This window comes from Prorops nasuta, unplaced genomic scaffold, assembly GCF_024137725.1.
Source record: "Prorops nasuta isolate Cenicafe-Biocafe unplaced genomic scaffold, Cenicafe_Pnas_1.2 PNAS00009, whole genome shotgun sequence".
NCBI classification, from domain to species: Eukaryota; Metazoa; Arthropoda; class Insecta; order Hymenoptera; family Bethylidae; genus Prorops; species Prorops nasuta.
In genome coordinates this window covers 5,342,174-5,364,708 of record NW_027116806.1, presented here as the reverse complement: position 1 = coordinate 5,364,708, position 22,535 = coordinate 5,342,174, and the positions used below count along the sequence as shown (strand labels likewise).

Genomic DNA, 22,535 nt, shown 5'->3' with positions numbered 1-22,535 from the left:
GCTGCTTCTCCTGCCTCTCTGCAAAATCCTTGCCGCCTCCCGGGGGGGCTACGAGACGGTCAGCAACATCGGCTTCGGGAGGAGCTGTCTGCTCCCTAAGCTGCTCTCTGCTCCTACGAATACTATCGTCAATGAAACCGGTCTGTGAAACGTGCCTCTCTTAATCTCCAAGCTTCGTGACAATTACCTACCCTCCAGAGATTCGATCAATTCGACATGTGGAGAATTTTCATCGCTGGATTTTGCACGGTTCGTTTCTTATTTTCTTATATCTATATTGTATAGTGTTGTATATGTATATATGCAGTGAGGAGAATACTGTGATTAGCGGTATGTTTTTTTATTTGAATAGAAATAATTAGGTATTTATTTCTATAGTTTTTTTAATATATATGTCATGCGGAATTAAATAGTAATTTGTTTTTCAATAGAGTCAATTTTCATAGATTTGATCAATTTTTCTTTAACGTCGAGTGTATATATTTTACTGGTGCTGCTCAAGGTCAGATTTATTCGAATCAAACGACCTTTTTCTCTCAGTGTACACAGCATGGATTGAATTAATGGTTGCGGAAATGTATATGTATAGCTGCTCCTCGCAATTATTAGCATACGCGTTGATCCGAAACTTGTCAGTTTGCAGTGAGGAATTAATTTGATTTAAATGGGCATATATCAAGGGCTTAAGAGTGCACGCGTGTGAGTTTATATATATATATATATATATATATATATATTACGCGTCTTTTTGCGAGCACAGCAGCGAAGCGTTTCCTCAAACCGTTACTCTCTCGCTGTCACGAGTGTTGTCCTCTTGGGCAAAAATAAAAGTATAGAATTTTTGACCGAGGGATTTTTGAAAATATTTTGAATATAGAATAGCCATCGCGCGCGCGTTATTGATGGCTGTTCGCGATGCTTGGATTAGCGTGGTGATGGAGTTTATTTGGTTTTTACGGCGATGGTCTCGGCTGACAGGTTGCCGCCACCGTTGCACAGGATTACGAGGTCTCTGACATTCAGTGCAGCGGCGCAGGTTCAGCGACTGATCTGTTGACAGCCAAGATGAAGAGGCCGGTAGGCTTCAGAGGCGCGCCGCTGTTCGCTGACGACAGGGCAGTCGACCCCCTCACGGACATTCACTGCCAGATCAGACCAGATCCCAACGATCCACAGGAGGATAACTACCTGCTGAAGGTCACTGACTTTGCACGCTGCGGAATCCTCAAGAGAAACGTCAGTCACCCAAGCAATAATTATTATCGATCGTTATTTCTCACTTTTATTTACAACTATTCCCTCCTTCGACTACATCCAGGGTTTCATCCATTTACGAGTATGGTTCCCCGCATTTCCGGGAGTGGTGATGCTCGCTGATCAGGAATTGATTCTCATGTGTCGTCCACCGGAACCGACCTTGCTCAGGCATAAAGCTGCCGGCTTCGCCGGGACATTGTAAGCGAGCTAGCTATAACCATAGCTGTAATTACAGCACAACCGTGATTTAGCACGAAAGAGTTGGAGGAAGCTTTAAAATTAATTTTTGCGTCTCGAACGTTAATTTGATGGCAGTCCGCACGGGGCTCGAGTTTCCGGAGTCGTGGAGGAGACACCGGGGAGATTGGAGTACGAGGTGGCGCTTTATCGGGAAGCCACTGCAGCGGCTGGTAATTTGTCGGAGAGCACTTCCGGTGGAGGTACACAGGCGGTGGACCAGGCAGTGCCCATTGGCACGAAATTGCAACTGCGCGCGAGGATCAGCCCGGAAAGCGCCTGGGGCTACATCAAATTGCTGGAGGTCACCGTCAGTCCCGATCCTGATCAACCTCACGCACCGGGAAGCGTCGTTCTCGTGAAGGATGGCTGCAGAAATCGAGACTTTGCGTCCATCATACCGCACCAGCCTGCTAGATATCGCGAGAGAAAGAACGAGGTCTTCCTGGACTTCGAAGCGTTCCTCTTGAGCTCCATGAGGGAAAGATCCACTCTGTGGATTCATTCGCAGATTAAAGCTTGCATGGAACCTCATGACTGCCAACCGGTAATTCCTATTATTATACTATAAATATAATTTGCATTAAAAGAATTATTCACAAGTGTTATTACAAAATTATTTCCTCGATATTCTGATATACACAATTTATTATTATCTTCTTGAAACAATACAGTTTCTTAATTTAATCTTAAGCGTTTCTTGATTCAATCGAATTATCTAACTTATTACATTAATCTTTTCATTAATATTACATGATACATATTTCTTTTCGTGTATCTCCACGAGGATCTACAGAATTATATCAACTTTACATTATAATTTTGATATAAATATAAAATCTGTCTTGATTCGATTTTCTTTTAACGATGACAGGATTTCTGCTTGGATCTTTTCGAGCCTTCGGGTCACGGCAAGAGGAGGAAGAGACGTTCGGGGCAGGAAGGCGGCAGCGAGCCCCTGCCGAAGCTCGAGCATCTAGTTAAGAGATACAACGACTCTTCGTCCTCACCTTTCACCAAATTCAAGGAGAACATCGAATATACCGTCATGATGCCGGATGGTTAGTGCCACCTGCACACTTTAAATTTTCATCAGTGTCGCATATAAATATATTCTTTCTTTAAATAATACTATATAGTACGATATATGTTAAATATAATTTGTGTGCTCGCTCCTACAGACTTGTACGATAAAGTAGCTGCAGGCTTGGAGGGCAGCTGCGGTAATTTCCTCTACGTGGCTACCGGCCTTGGCGCCCTTCTAGTTCTCTCGGCGTTCATCATGTGTTACCTGGCCTCCCGTCTGCATAGCCTCTCCTCAACGATACCGCAGAATAAGTCGATCGACGAACTTGTGCGCGATCGCGCCAGGAAATGCTGCGAGGCCACTCATCCTGGATACACGGGAAGATCCACCGTACAATAGTTACTCGCCAAGACTGTATACTGTAGTATATGCATATACACACGGAGCGCGCATGTAGTATTTTATACAAATAGTACTACGGGTCCTTTCGAATCTTCAATCTTCGATAAAAAAGCAACATTTCCTGACATTCTCCACGCAAAGCACTGTATATGCCTGCCGGGCACATTTCACAGATATTGATCGCGAGACTTCTCTGCACTTTTCATCTAAAAAAAAAAAAAAGAAAAATAAGAAAAAGGAATAAAAGTGCATTATAAACAGGGGAAACAGACACGCTGCAGTGAAGTTTCGATGATATTTTAAAAACTCACCTACTCTTTTCTCTGTACACTTGAATAAAATTCACCTCGAATCACCTGTGACACCGCGATAAGCCTTGACTATGCATATTATTTTCTGTAATGAACCATCACCATGTCTCTCTCTCTCTCTCTCTCTCTCTCTCTCTCTCTCTCTCTCTCTCTCTCTCTCTCTCTCTCTCTCTCTCTCTCTTTCTCTCTCTCTCTTTCTCTCTCTCTCTTTCTCTGTAAATTACTTTAGTTATCGTTAACATAAAAAAATCGTTGAAACGCTGTTTTAATACTTTTGCGCCTTTCCTTCTCTCATTCTTCGACTGATAAACGAGGTGCAATGCTATCACGTGACCTGAATGGGCAAGCCCACATATTCGTGCAATAATTATTTAGTAATCGCTCCATTTCCAATTCAGAATTTTTTTTGGCAATTACTTTTGTACATATACTATACTGTATTATAATCCTTTTAGGATGTCTTGCACCAAAATGATTAAAAATTGAAAGAATCTCTTCAAAATTATTATTTTAATTAAGATTAATATATACATAAGGATTATGTTAGAATTAATTCCAGCGACGTTGAAACTGATAAATAATAAGTAAAATCAAATTATTTAAATGCATATTATCAAGGGTATTTATTACAAAATAAAATTGTACCAAATAACTTCTCGTATTACAATTCTTTTCACAATAACTGTTCAAAAACCTGAACTGTACAAACAATTTTGCAATTTCATAACATTCATTAACTATATTTTACACATTAAATGGACTATTAAACTTGAGGTTTCTATTGATATTAACATATTTATTCTGTTTCCATCAAGTTGCTTGTTCTACAACATTAAATGCAACTGAATAATAATCTCCTTCATATAGTGTATGCTACATACATACATACATACATATTTATATATATATATATATATATATATATATATGTATATTGTTTCTGTTTTACAGATGTCTTTGGTTTTTACATTTGAGCAAGACTTTAAATAGACAAAAAGATAACATTCATATAAACTAAACCCGCTTCTTTGAGATTGCATAACGCAAAATATAAATGGCACATTCACCAATCATTAAACCAGCTGCCATTTATAGACTCACGTAATAAGACTCTTTCTCCACAGATTTTATAATAATAAGAATGCAGCAATTGCATAGAGACAATAAAGAGCATTAATAACTATACAAACACATTAAAAACATTTACATTACAATTGCATATCATTAAAACTAAATAATCTGGTAACATATATAAATAATCTAGACTTTCTTGTCTGTTTTTAGATTAATGTTCAATTTCTGGGTCCTAATTGACTTCCCCGCTTTTCAAGTCCAGCATTTTCAGAACTCGTTTAAAGTTCTATTATCTTGTAACATAATAATCTTTGGTTTTCAATATGAGTCAGCCGTATTTCCACTAACCTTCTTTAATTAAATAATTACCAGTTTTACAAAGCTTGTTAAATGACTATATTGATCTCATCAATGAAATAATACGCTATTAATAAAATGATCAGTTAAACCAATATATCTTGTACAAGTGAAAAATATTACTTAATAATAAATGCCATCTCTCTTTGTCTACAAATTATTTAATATAAAATAAACGGTAAAGGGATGTATCAGAACCTTTAATTATTTCTTAAAGAAATTTAGATAAAATCCTAAAAAGCAGTGTATTATATATTATTAGTTTCTACAAGAAGCCGGTTGTTTATGCTTTTACCTCAGCATAGTCTGAAGCGCATCCGGTGATTTCTTCCGATTAGTTAGGGTCATTTTGGTCAAATTAATTTTTGTCACCTCACATTCTTCAATTATAAATTAAGCTCAAAGGTATACTATTTTGTTAATATAAATAAATATATTCAAAAGATATTAATAAATTAAATATGTCTTAGCCATATTTACACTTTAAACTTATTAACTAATGTGACAATTATTTTCAACAACAGAAAAACCGTACACAAGCTTTCTACTCAATCCTTTCACATTTCTGAGATTTGATGAGGGCTTCACAAGCAGCTCGTTCTTTTTTCTCCTTTTTTAAATTTCTATCCTCGAATTCCAACCTGTAATTAAATGCTATATAGACACGTTATAAATTTGCTTCCTCTTTTTAATGTTAAATGCCAGCAAAATACAGGAAGAATAAAAGCTAACAGCAGTTACAATGTAATACTCTCAAAGATAAATAAACTTCTTACAATGTCCTCTAAACAAATTTATTGTAATTACCGTGAAAGCTATAGTACGAGTTAAACAAAAAGTTATGAAATGTAAAACAGACAGAAGGAAATTAGAAAGCGAAGTATACGGAAGAGCATTTATTGGAAAATTAATAAATAATTACAAAGCAATAAAAATATCGCAGCTCTTAACGTTTGTTCAAGCTCTTAATGATCTTATGAAGCTCGTCCGACCTGGAGAGTAAAATGAAATACAATTGAAAATTGATGACTTTAATTATGAGCCTATCTGATAAAAACAAATTAGGTGAATCGCAAGCCTTTCATAAATATAAAAGCTGAACTCTCTGTGTTAAATTTTAATGCTCGTTACTAACATTTTGCTACCGATTACAAGAAAACAAAAGAATTCTTAATAATATATTATATTGTTAGATTCTTTAATAATATACAGCACTATGCTAATAAATATAAAATAAAGATGTGATAAGCTTTGAAAGCAAGCGTGTCAATATCATATAATAAATGTTAAATTTTACGATGACGGACCTTGTAATTAGCTCCGCCAATTAGAGGGACTGTAAAAATTTAAACAATCGCTTGCTAAGTCAAACATTATTCTTATTAAATAAAAACTTTGTATTAAAACTTTTCTTAAGCGAAGATTGCACTTAAAAATCTGGCATCAAAACAAAATTGAGCTTACATTAGATTTTACTCGTTTGCAAAAATAAAAAATAAAGTTTTTACTGTACTATATTTACAATAAACTTATAAAAATAACATACCTATGGAGAATGATGCGCTCTACTATCTTTTCCGTCGTCATATCGTTCCCACTATCAAGGGACTTAAACCTATTCAATCTTTTTGGTTCTGCATAAGGATCTTCGCCATTTTCACAAGGCATTATTGGTGTCTTGCCATGGCACACTACAGAAACATTAAAATGCTCCATAAGATCTTTCGTAACTTCATAAGGAGCTCCAATCACTACTTCATTTACATACTGAAAAATGAATAGAACCACACATACCTATTGATTCTTTCATTCTTTAAAATAATTCATGTTAATTATTTATATAAATGACTGAAAAAACTTACTTTGCATGCAAGCACACTGAGAACTCTTTCGTGAAGGTTCATAATAGGATGATTACCAAACTTATACCTATTCACAGCTGGATCTGTATGAAGTCCCACTATCAAATAGTCACCTTCCTTTTTTGCTACTTCTAGAAAATCTAAATGACCGACGTGAAACAAATCAAACGCTCCTGCCACATAGACAACCTTATCTCCAGGTTGTGGACTCTTTCCATCACTAAACTGAATGATTTTTTGTGTGGTGGGAAGAAACTGAGAACAACCAGTCCAAGGACTTCTTGCTGATTTATCTTGGCCCATACTTTTGCTTGGTTCTCTGTCTACACTATATTCGCAGTCCCCTTGTCTGAAGTGCTGTCGAGTCATCAAAAGCATACGACCAACAAGATCAGTTGTGGACACACCAGCAGTTCTTTGCACTTCTCTTTAAAATATTAATAGAAAGCTCAATGAAGTATATTAAAATAGTGTGTTAAAGATAATGTATGTACAATTTACCTATAGCGACCAGCAGCCTTAACTAAATGATACGTATCCACTCCATCTGCTGTCATAGTAATGTCATCTCCGTGAACACAAAAGTCACAATTATAATTATCCAATGTCTCCAATGTTGTTACATAAGGAGCTCCTTCCACAACCTCGTCAACCCATTTTATACCACGAACCATCTTATACCTGGAGATGAAAATTACCCATTAATCAATGCTAGCTAAAAAAATGTAAATATCTGCAAATGTGGATTATCCTTGACACATTAATTGCCAATGCTACCACAAGACTATAATTAGAGAGCATGTGAAAATGAGAACATAATATGCTGAGTTTTCAGATTTAATGAAAACTTTTAATTAATTCAAGAATATATTATTCAAAGGATAGCTTCTGTATAGTGGCCCTCTATATGTATAGGAGTATTAGTATAACACATCACATCAATTGGTAATGAAGCAGTAACCTTAAATGTCAAGGCTAAATTTTTGCTCCTTTTAGTTTCAATGGCAGATATATACAGAGAGAAATAACAGCTGTTACAATGAAGCAACAGTTTTTTTTTTCTTCAAAAACAATTAACCTACTATTTTGGAGCAAAAAGAAGTAAAAATATTGTAATAAACATACCTCTCTTCCTGAGTGAAAACAGGTGGACCTTTATGTTTTGTAATTTCTTCATCAGTGTGTACCCCAACAACTAAATAATCACCCAGTGCCTTTGCTTGACGCAAAGAATTTGCATGACCAAAATGCACCATGTCATAGCTGTAAAGCATAATTAAATATTAAGTTACATCATTACTCTAAACTTTATACTGAACTAATAACTTCTAATTATTGATAATGAAATGAAATGATTTTAAATTTCGACTCATAAGACAGGAGAAGACTAAGGTAAATGACTAAGAGCAACAATGATTGAGGGACTTCCATTCATATCTATTTTACAATATAATTATGACAGATGAAGGAGAAAGGTAAGGTTAAAGAGATATGTCACTATAAATAATTAATTAATTCATGTTTTTATGCATTATAAGAACAGATAAGATTCTGGCGAATTTATTGATATTTTATTTTATATTAGGAATGATTGACAGCAAGTCATTTAAACAAATTGAACGTGACTCACCAACCATCGCACCAAACTCGAACTTCCTTGCGATTTTCCGTCATGTTTAAAGATTTTTACAGTTGTTTAAATTAAAACGAGGAGAATTATTTGAGCAATTTTGACTAGAGGAAATTAAAGACAAAGTTATAAAAATGAGGGATTGATCTCTTGAAGCACTATTATATTAACCATGCAAACTAAAAATATAGCGGTTGGCTATGACAAGCTATGCTATGCTACGCATCCGGGCTGCTCTATGTCGTGTCTGGCTAGCGGGTTTGCCCAATGACTACATGAGTGGCCGCCTACAGACAGACCTGACAGACTACAGTCCCCAGTCCCCACAGGCCACAGCCCACACGACGGTACATACACGAGCACGAGTAAGTACTAAAGTACTAAGTATAGGTTGGTATAGGTGGAGTGTAGACTGGTGGTAAGTGGTAACTGATAGAGCCGTGACGATTAACTGATTAGAGTAGAGAGAGAGAGAGAGAAAGAGAGACTGCACTGACTATCCCCTGACTGCAAGTGACAGAATTGAATCGTTGAATGGTGGTTGTCGGCCGGTGGTTTAAATTGTAACTGGAGACTAGCCTGACTTACGACTACAGATATAACCGTCCTGCAAGATAAAGCAAATATTACAGATTACAGACTACAGTAGGCCGACGCAGATTGACTCCTGCAGTATGCATAGACTACACTGGTATATCATTATCTGCTGACAATTTATACTGTAACGCCTATATACATACTACACATACTAATTACTTTATTAGTTAACCAATACATCAGATTAGACGACTCGTACGAATTCATACATCCTTCCATATTCCCATCCATACAATACAATGGCTTTACCTTTAATCCCTTATCTCATTGTGTAACGCGCGCGCGTGTAACACTTGATACTTCAATACACTGACGTTGATGACATCATCGTGACATCACTAATTAATATATTTTTCACAGTAAAAAAGCCACATAATTGAGCTAGATAACACCAATAACAATAACTATATCACTTTGTGTATTAGAATAATTTATTATTAATTTAGTGGTGTTAGTGTAAGTATTATTATATTATAGCTAATGGCTAATATTAATTATTTTAAATACAGTATATTATGCATTAAAAACATGTTGCTATAGAATATTCTATACGTGCAGCTCTTTTTTAAATAAATTTAAAAATCGCAGGTACGCGAATCAGGTAAAGTTACTTTGTTTCGCTCACGTGCAGCTTACTCTTTTTATACTTGATGTGAGACTGATTAGAGCTAACAAGCTTAGGGGAGCCAATAATAGTAACAGTCGTTAAAAAATATGAAATGAGTTGCGACTCTGACCCGATCGTACGATTTCTGATAAACGATTCACTTAATCCATTAAGATAGCCTCTTTCATTCTGCAGACACAATTCTTCGTTATCAGAAGTAGACGAACGATATTATTAACTATATTGAAAGCACCAATTCATAAGAATTTCTTAACAATTTCATAATAAGATAATACAATATGTCCAATCAATATGATTCACTTAAATGCTTTTGGTATTTTCCACCACATTAATTTATTTCGTTAGGTTTGTCAGATCTCTCTAAAAGTAAATACTGAAATATAAATGTTTAAGTTAAAAAATTAAACTTTAATTATTCTATCTGCTTTTTTATTAATTTATCTACTTCTACATTGCGTAAGGAATTAATCCTTTCCTTATAATAAATTGCAACGTGTTGCGACGGTCTTAGAGACAATACAATAAATTTTTATTACTCTTATATTTAGTTTACATTCAGCTAAATCAATAAAATCTGACACTTTTGTTAAAATAATTGAAAAAGCTTGCCAAAAAAAAATATCAATCGACCATTAATAATGTACGTATATTATAAATAAAAAAAATAAAAAAAATGTAATGCGTTCAAGACTATTCGAAGTCTCCGCATAGGTTTATTTATTATAATACATAAATATAAATTTCTATTATTAATAGCCGTTCTGCTGTCGATAATTATTACCACTTCCACTATAATTACTACCATTTGTACCATAATTCGAAGTTCCACCTGTCGTTGCTCCTCCAAAATTACTCTGTGGGAATGATTTACTGCTATAACCTCCGGAAGTTCCACCTACAACATTAAATTATGTTAATAAAACGTGAAAAAATGTCTCAGATCATTATTATATATACACACCACTTCCGCTTCCACTCCATTTGTTCCCTCGATCATTACTACCACCGCTACCAACTCCACTTCCGCGATCAAATCTTCCTCTGTCGCCACCATCACGACCACCACGCATTCCTCGAGATCCTCCGCCACGACCTCCACCAGATCCTCGTGATCCGCTGCCTCCGCCGCTTCTACCGCTATAGCGACCCCCTTTAGAAAACGAAGAAAATAATAATTAGGTTTATATTTATATCAATACTATTGGAGATAAATAGTCCAGTAAAATCTAGAAAAATACCTACAAAAAATACTTCATTGAATGAGAACATCAATAAAGATGTTTCTTTTTTTATGGTTTAAGGCAAAATATGCGGTACAATTTTTTTCTAAAAAAAAAAATGTTTTAAAGCTTTCTGCAAAAAAGCTATTCGAGAAACATTGAAACAAATGTTAGAGTAACTTTTTCTTGCTCGACTATCTCGCTCCTATTGATAAAGGTTAAAAAAATTCTCAAATAAATAATGTAGAGTAATAATAAAAAAAATATGAAAGTGTAACTTTATTCTTTTTTCAGATAGCGATTATGGCATAAGCGCAGTAGTTCGAAATGTACGAATTTCGATCTTCTTGAGGACCCTCATTATAAATGAAAAAAACAAAAACATTCAAGTATTTTTTGTAAATTCTCAGCCCTTTCTCGTCTAATTTGACTGGACCAAAAAGAAATTTCGATAAAAAAGAAATATTCACTTGAAAATTTACTTTTATAGACGCCTGGATTTCTCGACAACTCATACAATTTTGGATTCACCACTTGTTTTGCTTCCTCCAAGACTTGAATCAAGTCATTGGCTTTATGGGCATTTCCAGGTGTGAAGAAAGCATATGCGGTCCCTGTACGCTGTGAGCGGCCAGTACGTCCGATACGATGTACGTAATCTTCAGAGTTGGACGGATAATCCAAGTTTATCACAAATTTGACATCCTCGACATCTGTATAATAATATCAATCAAATTCAAAAAAATAAAAATACTTGTTCCTTTGTGGTGCAATGAACTTATAAAGCGAATTCTTTCAAGCAAAAGTGAAGATTCACCAATTAAAGCTTTGCAAACAGAATTAAATGAGAACTAGAAAAATAATCATATAGTAATGGCCGGTAAACAAAATGAAATTAGTTTTTATTTCCATTTGCAACTTTCCTTAATAAACTAATAAGTCGACCACAAAGAGCAAGCATGGATTAATTACCTGTTGTTGCCTAGAGCTGGAAATGTAAATACATTTTTGGTAATGTAGAGGAATCAGTGCTCAGATGGTTCTCATGGAATTCTCGCGTGTCATAGCGAGCTCTACATTTATTCTTAGCAACTTCACACCCTTCTCCCCGCACCAAAGTATGGATCTGTGCTGGTCTTTCAAAATTTCCTTGCCCATTGCTCCAGTGAAGTAGGAGAATAGGACGAACATCAGAAGCACTCTCCGTTCAGCCCGATACATACTGTACTACACGTTTAGCATCAAAGGACCGCAATTTATAATATTCATGCTTTAATTAATATATTCTAATCAACATGACATATTCTGACGTGCACACAATGTAATATGTATTCCGATACTTGATGCTTAAACCAAATAGAAAGATTACGATTATAGTCATAATCGAACTATCCCAATCTTTCTTGCTTGAAATTGTACGAGTGCTATACAACGGTATGAAGAATCTTGAGAACAAATGACAAATTAATTCCAGCTTCCCTAGCTTCCCTAATTTGAGCAATTGATGATTAACGGCTAATCCTTTTCTGCTCGCTAGATGTCCTTGTATGCTAGATGCCCTAACACTATACTTCCATACTTTGGACCATCGCAGGTACGGAACGGAGTGAGAGTGTGTTTTGTCAAGTGGCGTACGGTGGAGCGAGGCACAGCGTTACGTTAGCTTGTTGCGAGGGGGCGGAGACCAGCAGTCACGCCCCGTTCAATTATTTATTCCAAAGCAAGCTCTCCAGAGTTCTTATCATTGATAAAACTCCGTCGCATGTGCCTCTGAAAACACATAGAACAGCACGTTAATACCAGACTGACAAGACTCGTCTCAATCAGAGCAAAATCGAAATCAATTATCCCTTATTAACTACCTTACCTGCTTCCATGCCAACTGAAAGCTGAAATATTTTGGCTTACTTTTTTTTTCAAGATTCTAGAAATCATGCCTTCTATTATCCTTTCACGATCTCTAGATTTCTGTGAAATTTCTTGTCTGATAAAAAGTATGCCAAAATTCGTCTAACTTAAATTTAGAATATAACCAGAAAGATAAAACTTGCATTTCTTTAGACCTACTCCTGTAAACGTTAGTCTGTGCATTTCATGGTCGCACAAAATTCGTTTCTGTTCGTTTTGCGTAAAATTAGAACCTGATAAGAAATCGAAGGAAAATATGTTACAGTTTTCTTCAACCCATTCATCGTCAATCAGTCTGGCACATGCCGTTATTATCCGTTGCCACGTCACGATATTACGTCTCTCACTAACGTGTAACAACCATCGCAGCCTGACCCTTACATCCAACCCATTGCTTTCAGAAATCAATTCTTACCTAGACCACGTGCGGCAACATCTGTAGCTACAAGAATGGCAGATCTGCTATTCCGGAATTCTATAACAAAAGCATAAACTTTATAGCACTTGAAATTTTAAATATTATAATACATAATTATTGATGCAATTGTAAATGAACTTACGGTTTAATACATAATCCCTTTCCTGCTGACTTTTGTCACCATGAATACCTATTGCTTGCCAGCCATAACGATTAATGGCTCGTGTAATATCATCTACTTTTCGTTTAGTTTCAACAAAGATGATTGTCTTATTCTCTGGTTCATTGGATATCTCTTCCAGAAGTTTCATTAATTTGTTTTCTTTTTCATATTCCTCACATACATCAACTATTTGAAGAATATTGTGATTAGCTGCTAACTGTAGAGAACCAATGTTTATTTGTATATAGTCAGTTAAAAATTCCTCTGCAAGATTCCGCACTTCCTTTGGCCAGGTTGCAGACCACATGAGGGTTTGCCTATCAGGTCTAATTTGTTCTACAATTTTCCTAATTTGCGGTTCAAAACCCATATCCAGCATCCTGTCAGCTTCATCGAGCACTAAATAAGTGCATCTTCGTAGATTCGTTGTTCCACGTTCTAAAAAGTCAATCAGACGGCCTGGAGTAGCTATGCAGATCTCTACACCTCTTTCTAAATCACGAGCCTGTGGGCCTTTTGGTGCACCACCAAATATACAAGTATTTCTTACTTGCGACGATACTCCAAAATCAGAAGCAACTTGCTGAATCTGTTGGGCTAGCTCTCTTGTAGGAGCTAATATAAGGGCAATAGGCCCATCGTTTCTACTTAACCTAGGCTGATGATTAATGTGTACTATTGCTGGCAAGATATATGCCAATGTTTTTCCAGATCCAGTTTGGGCTATACCAACCATATCTCTACCAGATAAAGCGATTGGCCAGCCTTGCGCTTGAATAGCAGTAGGTTCTCCAAAACCTTGCCGGCGAATTTCATTTAATACATAATCAGGAAATCCACCTTCTTCAAAATAAATATTAGGGCCAGGAACATTAGCCCCTTTCACCGTTATTTCCTTATCTGATCTGTATGCTTCTACTGCATGCATACTGCGTGTAGTGACATTTGGATGAGGTTGATAAAAATCTTTTCTAAATGGCTGTAGTGAGCTCATATCCCATCTTGGTTTTCTTAATCGTTCTCCAGGCTGTCGATTTTTGAAGCTGTTACTACCGAAGCTGTTTCCTTCCCTACTTGCTCCTCCACCGAATCTTGATCCTCCATTACTGCTACCTATATCGCGAGTACCGAATCGTCCTCCTCCACCTCCTCCACCGCCACCACGACTTCCACCTCGTCTGTCGTTTCTGTCACGATCTCGATAAGCCCTAAAAAATCACATTTCAAATTTCAACATAACAAATATATTTCATTCATTAATCAAATTTGGTCAAACCAAGCCTTTATGTACGAAGAATCCTTAATTTTTTGTAGTTATGTCATAAAAACAAAAAATATGGTCTATTAAAAATTTCTTAATAAGGAAACAAATATTTTTAAGTACTAATGAATACTGTGCTAAGCACTAATAACTATAATAAAAATTATATGATCACAGACACATACAGCGTCCTAGAATGATGTATGAATAAATACAAAATTAATTGACATCAAACATGGAGAATGGCGACTGACTGAAGTAACGCGAATACATGTTACAGGAAACAAAAGACGGATTCAATATTAACCATGTTTTGTGTTACTTACATTGTTCGATTGAGGTATACCGACTATTAATGGATAACTCTTGGAATTCTCTTTTATACACAGAATGTTATTGCAAATTCTATGCACGTTTTATTGAGCAAACGGAGGACTAAACCAAAGCCAAAGGAGTCAGGCAAGACGACAGGAGAAAGAGCAGAAGTGGTAAAAGATTTCTAATCGAGCCAAGCGGCAAGCGCACTACCACTACCGACTGAGTGGAAACTAAATGAGGGGGGGGGAGAAAACATTCGACGGGGGGGGGGATTCGACCTATTATAAGCAACATGGCCGATGTGGAAGTGATGTACTGAGGCAAGAAATAGTTCCGGATGATATCTAAATCATTCAAATATTTAACTAAATTCATAGCGCTATGAAAAAAAGGTTATCTACTTAATGCTAATATTTTTCCTAACTATATTAATGCAAATCAATGGTAAATTAATTATTTTCTAAAAAAATTAGTCCAATGGATAAACCCTTTCATTATAACATTTACGGCTATCGCGGTGTGCAATACGGCGGAAGGGCAGCAGTGGGGAAATCCTGTTCATTTAAAAAGGCGCATCTTGTGCGCGCTAGTTAGATACCTGCGTTTCAAGAAAAAGAAATAATGTCTGCAATTGAACTATCACTTAAAATATAATTAATTAACATTTACTAGTATATTTATTTTTCGTATTTTATACCTTTTGACAAATAAGAACAAAAACTGGTAATTAAAATGAAATATTCAAGCATTCTCAAAATGATTTTGACAATACTAACGTTACTAGTTACTATAATCAAAACATCTTTCTAAAATCAAGAATGGTATACAATAATTCACAAAAAAGTAATCAACATTATTTAGAGGTATCTTCTTATTGTAAAAATAAAATTATTTCGTTTACGTATTAATGCATGATGTACTATACATGCAATCACAGTCGTAAAACTAAATACTTCATATACTACGTTCTTTATAACATCTCTAAGTATTACGTAAAAAAAGTTAAAAAAAGTAAAACGTAAAAGCAATTCTAATATATTGGATGCTTGTCATAATTATCATCACTTTCAGAATATGTTACTGGACAATTTTGTTCATAATTATGTTGGGTATTATAACCATAACAAACATTTGACGAAGACTGATATGAGCTGACTGAATTAGCCTGATGACTTCGACCCCTTTCTGTAATAATTCTTTTTTCGCGATTTTCATTATGCTTTCCGCCTCCTTTTTCAGAACCATTTGCTGAATAGCCGAAACGTTTAAAACCTAATAAAGATTGTATATTAGTGTAATTACAAAATTAATATATCAAACATGCTTCAATAGTATATATATATATATAATTGTATCTACTTCGTCCATAATTGGTTGATTTCGCAAGCTCAGCCATTTCGTTGAGTCGTGGATTAATATTTTGGCCAGCTTCGCGCAGTACTTCTATTAAATCTTTTGCATGTTTCATATTATGATTAGTAAAGAATGCATAAGCTGTTCCAGTTTTTTTTTTGCGTCCTGTCCGGCCAATTCGGTGTACATAATCTTCCGAAGACGATGGATAATCAAAATTAATAACGTATTTTACATCGTCTACATCTGTAAAATAATATAAAACACTCCTTAAAGTCCGATAATTTTCATGAATTTCAATTTATCGTAACAATAAAAAGTTAATTTTGAGACATTATTTTGTATTATTGTTGACATGAATTTATTCAAAACCACCCACCTTTTGCATATGAAACTCCAACTGGGAAAACAGGATGAAAAAAATTGCTTGATTTCTTATGCAAAGTTAGTATCAGCTTAGAAATTAGACAAACACAGCGGATATCTTACGTCGGAAATAGGCAAAATTGTAAAATTTAAACCTTAAGCGCATTAATTTTTCGCTTTTCTTTTCTAATTTTAAGTATTTAAACTTATCCAGCTTAGAATTATAATAAAAAATGTAATAATAATTACTGCATCCGCCCAAGTACTGGCAGAGCACCGCGTTTTAAGGCTTTTAATGCATTTGAAAATGAAAGCAAACAGACTTAATGGTAGCATGTGTGTGTGCACTTCTTTCATTTCTTTTCTTTTTTTACAAAAACATATCTGATAAACCAAATATTAAAAATTGCAACACATTACTACAAACGTTACTGTCAACCAACTTAAATATAATGCATGACCAGTTAATGATTTAAATTGTTGCCAATTTCCATCAAAGCTACACAGTTATTTGTAAGAAAAACTAAAGAAATATAAAATAATGTATCTAGATACCTAATCCCCTAGCAGCTACATCTGTTGCAACCAATATTGGTGAGCGTCCGCTCCGAAATTCTTTTAGTACATGATCTCTCTCCTTTTGATTCTTATCACCATGAATGCTTAAAGCTTGCCAACCATCTTTCCTGATATTTCTTGTAATGTCATCAACTTTCTTTTTAGTTTCGACAAATATAATGGTTCTATTTTCTTTTTCCATACCAATCTCTTGCAGCAATCTATGCAGTTTTACATCTTTCTCAAATTCTTGACATACATCAACAATTTGTAAAATATTATGGTTGGCTGACAAAGTTAATGATCCAACATTCAAGTGCATATAGTCTGTCAGAAAATCTTCTGCTAATATCTTTACTTCTTTTGGCCATGTGGCAGACCACATAAGAATCTGCCTATCAGGCCTTATCTGTTCAATAATTTTCCGAATCTGAGGCTCAAAGCCCATATCTAGCATTCTATCAGCTTCATCTAGTACCAAATATGTACATCTGTGCAATCTGGTAGTTCCTTTTTCTAAGAAATCTATTAATCTTCCTGGAGTTGCAATGCATATTTCAACTTTGTGCTCTAAATCACGAACTTGTGGTCCTTTAGGGGCTCCGCCAAAAATACAAGTATTTTTAACACTGGCTGATCCACCAAAATAATTAGCTACTTCTTGAATCTGCTGTGCTAATTCACGCGTTGGCGCCAATATGAGAACAATAGGCCCATCTCCAGGGTTTAAACGAGGTTGATGTATGACATGTATAATAGCAGGCAGTATGTACTGTTAAAAAAAACAATTATTAAAATCCATGATCTACTTCTTGTAAATAACAAAATTGAGTAAAGAGTAAAGTTACCCCAAGTGTTTTTCCTGAACCTGTTTCAGCAATGGCCACAAGATCCCTACCACTTAGTGCTATGGGCCATCCCTGAGACTGAATGGGTGTAGGTTGCATATATCCTAGCCTGTTAAGCTCTTCTATTATGCAAGGTGGAAAATTACCTTCTTCAAAATATTTTATAGGATTTGGTATATCAGTTCCTTTTACTTTTATTTCATTACTTTCTCTAAACTTGTATATCTCTTCTTTAGATCTAATTAAAGATTTGATTTAGGAATACAAGCTTATTATTTTACGTTAAAACATATATTTATATATACCTATTTTTTACAGCAGAATGTTCTATGTAAAAATTTTTATGGAATGGTTCTAAAGCATAATTATCCCAATTTATTTTACTCAAAGCTCCTCCTGATTGTTTACTCTTCACAGTTTTTTTAAAATTACTTCCTCTACCATATTTAGAACCCATTTTTTCACTATTAGCATCTTGTCCTCTTATACAGTGACCTCCTCTATTTTGATCTTTACTGTTGTCATACCTATTGATATTGCAATATTTCACTCTTAAATATTACTTGATCAAATTTTATCAATCAATTAATACAAAAATATAAAAAAGTGTAAAAGAAATAAAAACTTTACACAATGATAAAAAAATAAATAAGTGCAATTAGTCTTTGAACCAAATATCTTGATACACTTTTTTATATACTTCTGTATATTATATGTACTTGATTTGCTTTTGTATAACGATAAAATATCATGTTTTACTTACATTGGGCTAGGCAATATTTCTCGTATTTCGGATAATATAATTAATAATTTGAATAATTTAAAAATTTATTAAATATATTCACTTTGTGTTGTTAGAAAATAGACGAGCTCCTTTACTATAACTAAATAATGGAAAAAATAGAAAGTTCACCAGTTAGCAGCTGCCCACTTGTTCGTATTATACCGGCAAGTCAAATTAACAAGTGAACTTCCGAAAGCAGTTCCCGTTTCCATAACATTGAACTATTGAAGGCGGAAGAATACACGAAGTGGATCTAGTAACTCTAGACACTCTAGTGTGCCTAATGGAACTATGGAAGGAAAAGTTGGCCAATGACCGCAAGCCGACTGAACCTGACCTTCAATACTTCGTAAAGCATGAGAAACATCTCAAAAGCAGACAATATTGACAAGCAATTGTAGACTTGATTGTTTATCTACATATGTATGTACAAGTCGACACATGTACGGACGCTTCTACTTGTGTTCGTGACCATCAAGCAGCGGTAGAAGTGGGGATGGCTCACGCAAACAAGCCTGTATCTGTGTTGCAAGTGGAGGGGGAAATTCTGCAAACCGACGGTCTACTTTCTGGCAACACTGCATACCCATACACAATTCTCTAGGATGGAATGATGGATCAGGATGGATCGTCAGCAGCACCGCCTATCGGCTAGGATTGCCGCGGGATCCCGCGGCCCGCAAACCGCATGAGCAATCTCTCGTTTCATCTCTGGCTAAACTAAAACTATGATACGAGTGAATCATATAATTTTATTATTTTAGATACTAAAACATTGAAAAATTACACAAAAATATTTTCCTGGGATTAAATAATTTAATTCAAAACGGAAATGAAAATTATAGTTTACTTAAGGTGGGTGTGGTGTGCTCTTGGCACCTCTACGAGATCTTCACCGATTCGACAATAGGCATATGTATAGCATTTACGAAGTCGGAAATGATCCCGCAGAGGTGAGCCCCCTCACCACGACAAGGTGGCACACCGATGAGGAGGAGGCCGCGGCCCCACCTAAAATAGAAAAAGAAATTAATAATATTTGATTAAAAAAGTATTGATTTAAAATGAGGAAAGATTATAAAAAATATTTCCTCATTTCTGTTAATAATTAAAACTTTCAAGGATAAGCAAAAATATTATTTAAGCAATCATTCTAATAACAAATATATGAATGAGGAGAATAGTGAAATTTTGTTCCTTCTTTCCAATTGTTGATTGAGAAGTTTCATTCTCTCGAGAGTGAATGTGAATTCACACTAAGGTCAGCTAGATCAGGTCTGATACTCTCTTCAGTGACTAAGTACCCTTACTCTCTTTATCCCTTGGCGTGGATTCGAGTTGACCCACGAAGAACTACTACGTCGAGGAAACGATTTACACACCAATAAAGATGGACCTCTATTAGGTGAACTTAACGAGCCAACGCCGATAATCCACAAGGACAAAGTGAATAAGGGTTTATATAAGCACTGAACGAGGATCAGTCCGTTCTAGTTGGCACTCGAGAGTCTACTTCTTCAAAAACATCTGTACTTGAATTAACAAAAATTGGGAATTATAAAATTATTAATGCTTATTCCTAAAAGGATTAAAATAAATATATAATAATGTAACGTGCATTTGTATTATATATTGTAATCGTCCTCTTCCTCTCCACCTAGAATAGAAAAAGAAATTAATAATATTTGACTAAAAAAGTATTGATTTAAAATGAGGAAAGATTATAAAAAATATTTCCTCATTTCTGTTAATAATTAAAACTTTCAAGAATAAGCAAAAATATTATTTAAGCAATCATTCTAATAACAAATATATGAATGAGGAGAATAGTGAAATTTTGTTCCTTCTTTCCAATTGTTGATTGAGAAGTTTCATTCTCTCGAGAGTGAATGCGAATTCACACTAAGGTCAGCTAGATCAGGTCTGATACTCTCTTCAGTGACTAAGTACCCATACACACTTTATCCCTTGGCGTGGATTCGAGTTGACCCACGAAGAACTACTACGTCGAGGAAACGATTTACACACCAATAAAGATGGACCTCTATTAGGTGAACTTAACGAGCCAACGCCGATAATCCACAAGGACAAAGTGAATAAGGGTTTATATAGGCACTGAACGAGGATCAGTCCGTTCTAGTTGGCACTCGAGAGTCTACTTCTTCAAAAACATCTGTACTTGAATTAACAAAAATTGGGAATTATAAAATTATTAATGCTTATTCCTAAAAGGATTAAAATAAATATATAATAATGTAACGTGCATTTGTATTATATATTGTAATCGTCCTCTTCCTCTCCACCTAGAATAGAAAAAGAAATTAATAATATTTGACTAAAAAAGTATTGATTTAAAATGAGGAAAGATTATAAAAAATATTTCCTCATTTCTGTTAATAATTAAAACTTTCAAGAATAAGCAAAAATATTATTTAAGCAATCATTCTAATAACAAATATATGAATGAGGAGAATAGTGAAATTTTGTTCCTTCTTTCCAATTGTTGATTGAGAAGTTTCATTCTCTCGAGAGTGAATGCGAATTCACACTAAGGTCAGCTAGATCAGGTCTGATACTCTCTTCAGTGACTAAGTACCCATACACACTTTATCCCTTGGCGTGGATTCGAGTTGACCCACGAAGAACTACTACGTCGAGGAAACGATTTACACACCAATAAAGATGGACCTCTATTAGGTGAACTTAACGAGCCAACGCCGATAATCCACAAGGACAAAGTGAATAAGGGTTTATATAGGCACTGAACGAGGATCAGTCCGTTCTAGTTGGCACTCGAGAGTCTACTTCTTCAAAAACATCTGTACTTGAATTAACAAAAATTGGGAATTATAAAATTATTAATGCTTATTTCTAAAAGGATTAAAATAAATATATAATAATGTAACGTGCATTTGTATTATATATTGTAATCGTCCTCTTCCTCTCCACCTAGAATAGAAAAAGAAATTAATAATATTTGATTAAAAAAGTATTGATTTAAAATGAGGAAAGATTATAAAAAATATTTCCTCATTTCTGTTAATAATTAAAACTTTCAAGGATAAGCAAAAATATTATTTAAGCAATCATTCTAATAACAAATATATGAATGAGGAGAATAGTGAAATTTTGTTCCTTCTTTCCAATTGTTGATTGAGAAGTTTCATTCTCTCGAGAGTGAATGCGAATTCACACTAAGGTCAGCTAGATCAGGTCTGATACTCTCTTCAGTGACTAAGTACCCTTACACACTTTATCCCTTGGCGTGGATTCGAGTTGACCCACGAAGAACTACTACGTCGAGGAAACGATTTACACACCAATAAAGATGGACCTCTATTAGGTGAACTTAACGAGCCAACGCCGATAATCCACAAGGACAAAGTGAATAAGGGTTTATATAGGCACTGAACGAGGATCAGTCCGTTCTAGTTGGCACTCGAGAGTCTACTTCTTCAAAAACATCTGTACTTGAATTAACAAAAATTAGAAATAATAAAATAGTATTCGCTTATCCTTGAAATTTTAAGAGGAGGAGGGGCTGGGGAAAAAAGAGGACGTTTTTATTAAACGAGATAACTATTATCTACGCGACGGAAGCGGCCATTGAGTGTCGAGGCCGAAAGCCGGGGACGAAGAGTCGGACACAGGCCCACACCTTGTTCTAATGCTGCAAAATGTTAGATAGAACCTATATTTTTTTTGATAGGACGAGATAGAAGTCTTATCTTTTCCAAATATCCAATCTGCAATAGCATGTAAAATCGATACTGAAAAAGATGAGATTTCTATCTTGTTCTATCGCAAAAAAAGAAATTCAATCCCTCAATTTACCGCATTTTAACAAGGGACACCATAGACTCGGCAATGGGCATACCAGCGGAGTATGCATGTACCACCCATAACACCGGACGAGTAATCGAAGCCTCGTATAGGCAGGGGCACTGCGACCACAC

At 35.2% G+C, this 22,535-nt stretch overlaps 4 protein-coding genes across 7 annotated transcripts; 1 reads left to right on the top strand and 3 right to left on the bottom strand.

Annotated features, from left to right (window-relative positions):
• On the top strand, nt 1-3,254 carry LOC136776086 (uncharacterized). The gene is made up of 6 exons (XM_066731439.1): nt 1-249; nt 979-1,236; nt 1,319-1,455; nt 1,573-2,041; nt 2,369-2,555; nt 2,676-3,254. The coding sequence occupies exons 1-6, from the start codon at nt 217-219 to the stop codon at nt 2,918-2,920; spliced, it is 1,329 nt and encodes a 442-aa protein (XP_066587536.1). The 5' UTR covers nt 1-216; the 3' UTR covers nt 2,921-3,254.
• A 526-nt stretch (nt 3,255-3,780) lies between these two features.
• LOC136776087 (ethanolamine-phosphate cytidylyltransferase-like) lies at nt 3,781-9,801 on the bottom strand. Of its 3 annotated transcripts, XM_066731442.1 has the most exons (7): nt 8,158-9,801; nt 7,653-7,790; nt 7,029-7,208; nt 6,528-6,954; nt 6,212-6,432; nt 5,973-6,001; nt 5,194-5,306 (listed from the first exon to the last, which is right to left on the bottom strand). In XM_066731442.1, the coding sequence occupies exons 1-6, from the start codon at nt 8,199-8,201 to the stop codon at nt 5,980-5,982; spliced, it is 1,032 nt and encodes a 343-aa protein (XP_066587539.1). In that variant the 5' UTR covers nt 8,202-9,801; the 3' UTR covers nt 5,194-5,306; nt 5,973-5,979. The 3 variants fall into 3 exon arrangements, with proteins under 3 accessions (XP_066587537.1, XP_066587539.1, XP_066587538.1); XM_066731440.1 differs by lacking the exon at nt 5,973-6,001 and having other exon boundaries at nt 3,781-5,306; XM_066731441.1 differs by lacking the exons at nt 5,194-5,306; nt 5,973-6,001 and adding an exon at nt 5,329-5,657.
• An 88-nt stretch (nt 9,802-9,889) lies between these two features.
• On the bottom strand, nt 9,890-14,869 carry LOC136776085 (uncharacterized). 2 transcript variants are annotated; one of them, XM_066731437.1, is made up of 6 exons: nt 14,679-14,869; nt 13,071-14,299; nt 12,926-12,985; nt 11,073-11,315; nt 10,344-10,532; nt 9,890-10,277 (listed from the first exon to the last, which is right to left on the bottom strand). In XM_066731437.1, coding segments are annotated over exons 1-6 (1,869 nt in total). In that variant the 5' UTR covers nt 14,681-14,869; the 3' UTR covers nt 9,890-10,131. The 2 variants fall into 2 exon arrangements, with proteins under 2 accessions (XP_066587534.1, XP_066587535.1); XM_066731438.1 differs by having other exon boundaries at nt 11,085-11,315.
• Nucleotides 14,870-15,355: 486 nt separating this feature from the next.
• LOC136776068 (probable ATP-dependent RNA helicase DDX17) lies at nt 15,356-18,971 on the bottom strand. The gene is made up of 6 exons (XM_066731405.1): nt 18,559-18,971; nt 18,101-18,322; nt 17,796-18,033; nt 16,945-17,719; nt 16,030-16,269; nt 15,356-15,942 (listed from the first exon to the last, which is right to left on the bottom strand). Coding segments are annotated over exons 1-6 (1,719 nt in total). The 5' UTR covers nt 18,561-18,971; the 3' UTR covers nt 15,356-15,700.
• Nucleotides 18,972-22,535: the final 3,564 nt, after the last annotated feature.

Coding starts and splice junctions, on each gene's coding strand:
- LOC136776085 (XM_066731437.1), bottom strand. Junction 12,986..13,070: donor AAGGGATTATGTATTAAACC/GTAAGTTCATTT, acceptor CTTTTGTTATAG/AATTCCGGAATAGCAGATCT. Junction 10,278..10,343: donor ATGGAGTGGAAGCGGAAGTG/GTGTGTATATAT, acceptor TTAATGTTGTAG/GTGGAACTTCCGGAGGTTAT.
- LOC136776086 (XM_066731439.1), top strand. CDS start 217: ATGTGGAGAATTTTCATCGCTGGATTTTGCACG. Junction 1,237..1,318: donor GCGGAATCCTCAAGAGAAAC/GTCAGTCACCCA, acceptor GACTACATCCAG/GGTTTCATCCATTTACGAGT. Junction 2,556..2,675: donor TACCGTCATGATGCCGGATG/GTTAGTGCCACC, acceptor TCGCTCCTACAG/ACTTGTACGATAAAGTAGCT.
- LOC136776087 (XM_066731440.1), bottom strand. CDS start 8,201: ATGACGGAAAATCGCAAGGAAGTTCGAGTTTGGTGCGATGGTTG. Junction 7,791..8,157: donor CGAGTTTGGTGCGATGGTTG/GTGAGTCACGTT, acceptor TATGCTTTACAG/CTATGACATGGTGCATTTTG. Junction 6,433..6,527: donor TCAGTGTGCTTGCATGCAAA/GTAAGTTTTTTC, acceptor TTCATTTTTCAG/TATGTAAATGAAGTAGTGAT.
- LOC136776068 (XM_066731405.1), bottom strand. Junction 16,270..16,944: donor TGTAGCTGCTAGGGGATTAG/GTATCTAGATAC, acceptor ATTATTTTACAG/ATGTAGACGATGTAAAATAC. Junction 15,943..16,029: donor ATCAACCAATTATGGACGAA/GTAGATACAATT, acceptor AATCTTTATTAG/GTTTTAAACGTTTCGGCTAT.